Source organism: Pygocentrus nattereri, chromosome 6 (genome assembly GCF_015220715.1).
Source record: "Pygocentrus nattereri isolate fPygNat1 chromosome 6, fPygNat1.pri, whole genome shotgun sequence".
Lineage (NCBI taxonomy): Eukaryota > Metazoa > Chordata > Actinopteri > Characiformes > Serrasalmidae > Pygocentrus > Pygocentrus nattereri.
The window spans coordinates 8,565,008-8,571,197 of NC_051216.1; the positions used below are offsets into that span (position 1 = coordinate 8,565,008).

Sequence of the window (6,190 nt, forward strand, 5' to 3'; positions counted from 1 at the left end):
TGTATTACATGTTGCATTATTTTGAACATATATTTTTATATAATGTAACAGATGTACCAGGCAAACCAGAGGTACTTGATGTGACCAAGAATACAGTTACATTGGTTTGGACCCGACCAAAGAATGATGGTGGAAGCAAGATAATTGGATACTATGTTGAAGCTTTGAAGCTTCCTGGAGACCAGTGGGTGCGATGCAACACAAGTAGTCAGAATGTACCTCGGGAAGAGTACACCGTAGCTGGATTGGAGGAGGGTATCCAGTACCAATTTAGGGTTATTGCAAAAACAGCAGTTAACATTAGCAGGCCATCTGAAGTTTCTGATCCTGTGCTGGTATCTGCAGAAAATGGTACGTCTTTTAAGGATTAGTTTGTATAAAAACTGGTGTAAATTTCATGATTTTAGAGAATTCATGTACATTGTTTCAATTCTAATCAAACATTTTATACACATGTTTACATGAGCTTGTTTGTTGTTAACAGTACCACCTCGTATAGAACTTTCAATCCAAATGAAGAAGATGTTACCAAAGAAAGCAGGGTCAGATGTTTGCCTTGAGGCTGAAGTTTTTGGCAAACCAATTCCAAAGGTCACATGGAGCAAAGATGGAAAGGTTTTAAAGGATGATAAAGACATGATTTTGTCACAGAAGAAACACCTTTTTTCCCTGAGCCTTGCTGCAGTTACCAAACTTCACACAGGACAGTACACTATTCTTGCTGAAAATGCAAGTGGTTCTAAGTCCGCAGACATACAGCTCACAGTTTTGGGTGAGTGTTTTTCTGTTAATACAGTATTAATGAAACAAAATGTGTATATATATATTTTTACAGAACTCAAGTTTTTTTTTGTTTGTCTTTTCCATAGACATACCTGGTCCACCTGCCACTATCAAATTGGAAGAGGTGTTTTCTGATCGTGTGAAGTTGAGCTGGACAGCTCCTCTTACAGACGGTGGTTCCCCAATTACAAATTACATTGTGGATAAGCGTGAAACAAGTAGGGCAACCTGGGCCCAAGTTTCTGCTAAAATCAGTGGTGATGTAACTGCATTGTCTGTGGAGAGGCTGATCATGGGTCATGAGTACCAGTTCCGTGTTCGTGCTGAAAATCGATATGGCGCTGGTGATGACATTTTGTCAGATCCAGTTGTTGTACGAGATCCTTTCAGTAAGATGTCTATCTTCATTTTGACAGCAACTGTTATCAACTGTTATCCCTATAGAATTTTTTTAAAATGTATTTATTTTGCTGTGCTTGTCATTTACAGCTGTTCCAGGAGCATGTGATCCGCCAGTCATTACAAACGTTACAAAAGAGAAAATGACTGTGAGCTGGAAGGAGCCCACTGATGATGGCAACTCTCCAATCCTGGGATACATGCTTGAGAAGCGTGAGATCAAGCAAATTAACTGGACCAAACTCAACAGGAAACCTTTGCTGGAAAGAACACTTGAAGTTGGAGGTCTTTCTGAGGGGGTTCAGTATGAGTTCAGAGTTATTGCTGTCAACAAAGCTGGCCTTGGCAAGCCCAGCGAGCCATCAACATCTGCAGCTGCAGCTGATCCCATTCGTAAGCACATTTGCAGTGTTATGTACACATCTAAAAGTTTATATTTACACATTAGTCTAAAATTACCTAATGGTTTCTGCAGATCCCCCTGGACCACCCGTCTCCCCCAAGGTCACTGACACATGTAACAGCACTATTAGTGTCTCTTGGACTAAACCTGCTAATGATGGCGGAAGTGAGATTTTGGGATACCTCGTTGAATGCAAGAGAACAGATGCAACAGACTGGATCAGATGCAATGTTCCAAAGAACCTACAGGACACGCACTATGTTGTCACTGGACTTTTGGAGAAATCAGAATACCAACTTCGCATCAGCGCTGTGAACAAAGTTGGCTTTAGTCAGCCATGTGAAGTCCCAGACAAACATGTTGCAAAGGATGTTTTTGGTATGAGTTTAAGGCTAAGAATGAAAAACAAGAAAATATAAGAATATAAAAATTATATGATTATTTTAAAATAATATTGTTTATGAGTTTACTGTATTTAGTGGGATGGGGATTCATGGTAGACTTGTACTGTAATTAAACCAGAATATTATTTTTTTTCCCCCCCAGCTCCACCTGAGGCTGAACTTGATGCAGAGCTGAAGGATATATTAGTTCTACCGGCTGGTGCTCCAATGAAACTTCATGCCAAAATTAAAGGTCGACCTACTCCAAAAGTAACCTGGGCCAAAATGAACACCAACATCAAAGACAGACAAGGAATTATCATCAAAGTCACAGACGCTGACACAATGGTCCGTGTTGATAGAGTGACTCGATATGATGCAGGAAAATACATTCTCAACCTTGACAGTGTCAGCGGCATGAAGATGTACACAATTGTTGTCAAAGTTCTTGGTAAGTTCTTGTGTAATCATGGGTATCCTTAATTAATTAAATTTGTTTCAAGTTAAACAAGCTGGAAAATCTTCAAATCCTGTTTTATTCACAACAATGCAGATACTCCTGGCCCACCACTAAACCTAATGGTGAAAGAGACAACAAAGGACAGTGCATCCATTCTTTGGGATGAGCCACTAATTGACGGCGGAAGTGAAATTATAGGTTATGTTGTAGAAAAACGTGATGCAGAGAGAAAAGCATGGTCCACTGTTTCAACCAGCTGTGACAAAACATCTTTCAAGATTGATGGCCTGGAAGCTGGTAGATCTTACTGTTTTAGAGTCAAGGCTCAAAATAAGTATGGTGTTGGTGAATCTTGTGAAACAGTAGATGCTGTCAGAGCCTCTGGTGAGTGACATCATTAACAAATATAATATCTAATTATATATTATACTGCCATTAATGTATTCCTTTATGGGGCTGTTAACAGTAAAACCAATCAAATATTCTTTTTCAGAACAACCTGGGCCAGTCATGGATTTTAAGCCATTGCTAGTAACCAGGGATTCATGCACTCTTTCTTGGAAGAAACCTATTAGTGATGGTGGAAGTCGAATCATTGCATATGTGCTTGAAGTTCTTAATGGTGAGGACAAGTGGAAGGAGCTTCTAAGATCAAAGAACATGCAATACAGTGGCAAAGATCTTGTTGAAGGAAGGGAATACAAGTACAGAGTAATGGCCACAAATGATGCGGGCGATGGTCCAGTGAAGGAACTCTCCATTGTAGCAAAGGATCTTATTGGTGAGAATTAATTTTGTTTCACTCTTTCTGTCTCTAGAAAATATTTTAAATTTAACCCCACAATGTTTATTTATCTCTTAATCATTTGTTGATAGTTACATTATTTTTAATAATCCTTATTTATTTATCTATGTCTTTTGCTATCGTGCAGTTTATCCCAGCTGTGATTTACGAGATTTGCCTAACTTGAACTACATTGCAAAAGAAGGAAGCAATGTCCGCCTCAAGATTCCCATCATTGGTAAACCTGCCCCAACAGTGTCATGGAAGAAGGGCGATGATGAAAATTTGACAGATACAGGAAGAGTTTGTGTGGAATCTACCGCTGTTAATACAACTCTTTTGATTCGGGACTGCCAAAGAAGTGATGCCTCAAAATACACTATCACTCTTCGTAATAGTGCTGGATCAAAGGAATCCTCTATCTTTGTCAGAGTTGTTGGCAAACCAGGAATATGTACAGGACCTATCAAGTTTAAGGAAGTAACAGCTGATGGAGCTACCTTGAAATGGGGTGTTCCAAAAGATGATGGAGGATCAGAAATTACTAACTACATTCTCGAGAAGCGCGATTCCATTACCAATATGTGGGTAACTGTTTCCTCAGCAGTGGAAACGAACACTTATAGAGTGTCTGGTCTTCATGAGGGAACAGAATACATCTTCAGAGTTTCTGCAGAAAACAAATATGGAGTTGGTGAGGGTCTCAAGTCTGAACCAATGATTGCTAAGCATCCATTCAGTAAGTATAGCTTTTTTACAAAAACAAAAATGGTAATACTTTTCAGAAATAGCACAATGTCCACATGTATTCTTAACTTACCACTCATATGTTTTCCCGTCAGATGTGCCAGATTCACCACCTGCACCACAAATCATGAGCATGCGTCATGATTCTGCTACCTTGGCTTGGTCAGATCCAAGGAAAACTGGAGGTTCACCAATTACAGGTGAAGGATTATTCAAAAATCATCTAAATTGTTAGACAAAACCATACCCTTCATTTGATAATTGGAATTTTCCTCTTTCAGGTTATCATGTTGAATTCAAGGAAAGAAACAGCATGTTGTGGAAGAGGGCTAACCCAGCACCATTAAAAATGAAAGAATTCAAAGTAAAGGGTTTAACTGAAGGCTTGGAGTATGAGTTCAGAGTGATGGCAATAAATTTGGCTGGTGTTGGTAAGCCTAGTCCTCCAACTGAGCCAATGGTAGCCTTGGACGCTATTGGTAAGTACAGCCTGTTTGTAAGTGCTGTATCCACACTACGTTATTTCAGTGTAGACTATTACATTTGTAATTTGCTGCGAACCTGTTGTGTTGTATTTTAGATCCTCCTGGTAAACCCGATGTGATCAGCCTCACAAGAAGTACTGTAACGCTACAGTGGACTGAACCTCAGTATGATGGTGGACACAGGCTTACAGGCTACATTGTTGAGAGACGTGACCTTCCTGCAAAGGTCTGGGTGAAAGCCAACACTGTAAATGTCGTGGATTGTGCATATACAGTGACTGACTTGCAGGAAGGTTGCAAGTTTGAATTCAGAATCAGAGCCAAGAATGCAGCTGGAGCAATAAGTGCACCATCTGAACAAACCGACACACTTGTATGCACGGATGAATATGGTAATGCAAATCAAATTTCTTTTATTTATGTTGATCAGGTTTATTTGTATTTTAACCAAGTACTTAACTTGTTTTTTTTCTTCAACCTACAGCGGCACCAACAATTATTATTGATTCAACTGTAAAGGAAGGCCTGACTGTTAGAGCTGGAGACACAATTGTCATTACAGCAACAAGTATTTTAGGCAAACCTACCCCAACTTCAGCCTGGTCAAAGGGAGGGAAGTACTTCAAGCCATCAGATATATGCCAGATTGAAACTACACCTACCTCCTCTACTCTGTCTATCAAATATGCTACCAGGAAGGATGCAGGGGAGTACACTATTACAGCAAGCAATCCATTTGGTGTCAAAGAAGAGAATGTGAAAGTAAAGGTTTTGGATGTTCCTGGACCCCCTGGACCAATTGAGGCGAGTGGAATCTCATCTGAAAAAGTCACTTTGACCTGGACACCACCTCATGAAGATGGTGGATCTGCAATTAAGCACTACCTTTTAGAGAAGAGGGAAACAAGCCGTCTTCTTTGGACCATTCTTGCTGAAAATATTGTTGACTGCCATTTCGTGGCGAATAAACTAATCCAAGGGAATGAATATATCTTCCGTGTCTCAGCTGTCAACCATACTGGAGCTGGTGATTTTTCACACTCAGAGCCAGTGAAGATGGTAGATAATTATGGTAAGTAGCATTGTGAATAAAGAATAATGCACAGCCTCCCTCTCTGTAACTGCATTTAAAATGAACACTCTGCTCCCTGTAGGTCCTCCAGGGCCTCCTGCAAGACCAGAGGTAGAAAATGTTGGAGGAAAAACTGCTACTATTACATGGAAGAGACCAGCTGATGATGGCGGCAGTGATATCACTGGTTACATGGTTGAGAAGAAGGAAAAGAAAGGCATGAGGTGGTCAAGAGCATCAAAGAAAGTAATTCTTGACCTACATTTTGAAGTACAAGGACTTACTGAAGGACTTGAATATCAGTTCAGAGTAACAGCTGAGAACAAGGCTGGCTTTGGAGAACCCAGTGAGCCATCTCAACCTGTTACAACAAAGGTCATGGCAGGTAAGTAGATTCACTCAAGACCAGATGTACAGAGGAGGCACAGTGTGACTTGATGCCACCAGGATGTGTATGAAATTAGCATTTTTTTAATCATATGAACTATGCATATAAAAGAATACAGTCTTCTCTATATTAAATTATTAACTGTTCGTCAACTAGTGAGTTAAATGTAGATTAATGGTAATCTTTCTTTTGTGCGCATACCTGAAATGTCTTTATGTGAGTTGTTAATAAGGAAATACAAACAGATTCAAGAAATATCAACAGATTAATTTCCAGGTTACAACCT

At 39.7% G+C, this 6,190-nt stretch overlaps 1 protein-coding gene across 1 annotated transcript in view; it reads left to right on the forward strand.

The window, feature by feature from the left end:
- ttn.1 (titin, tandem duplicate 1) overlaps positions 1-6,190 on the forward strand; it is a 149,029-nt gene that overhangs the window by 98,186 nt on the left and 44,653 nt on the right. Inside the window, exons 152-165 of the mRNA XM_037539622.1 lie at positions 52-351; positions 485-772; positions 870-1,172; positions 1,273-1,575; positions 1,658-1,963; positions 2,132-2,419; positions 2,522-2,812; positions 2,922-3,209; positions 3,361-3,951; positions 4,055-4,159; positions 4,241-4,438; positions 4,540-4,836; positions 4,929-5,516; positions 5,599-5,901. Coding sequence (XP_037395519.1) covers positions 52-351; positions 485-772; positions 870-1,172; positions 1,273-1,575; positions 1,658-1,963; positions 2,132-2,419; positions 2,522-2,812; positions 2,922-3,209; positions 3,361-3,951; positions 4,055-4,159; positions 4,241-4,438; positions 4,540-4,836; positions 4,929-5,516; positions 5,599-5,901 — 4,449 coding nt within the window. The remainder of the gene's footprint in view (positions 1-51; positions 352-484; positions 773-869; positions 1,173-1,272; positions 1,576-1,657; positions 1,964-2,131; positions 2,420-2,521; positions 2,813-2,921; positions 3,210-3,360; positions 3,952-4,054; positions 4,160-4,240; positions 4,439-4,539; positions 4,837-4,928; positions 5,517-5,598; positions 5,902-6,190) is intronic.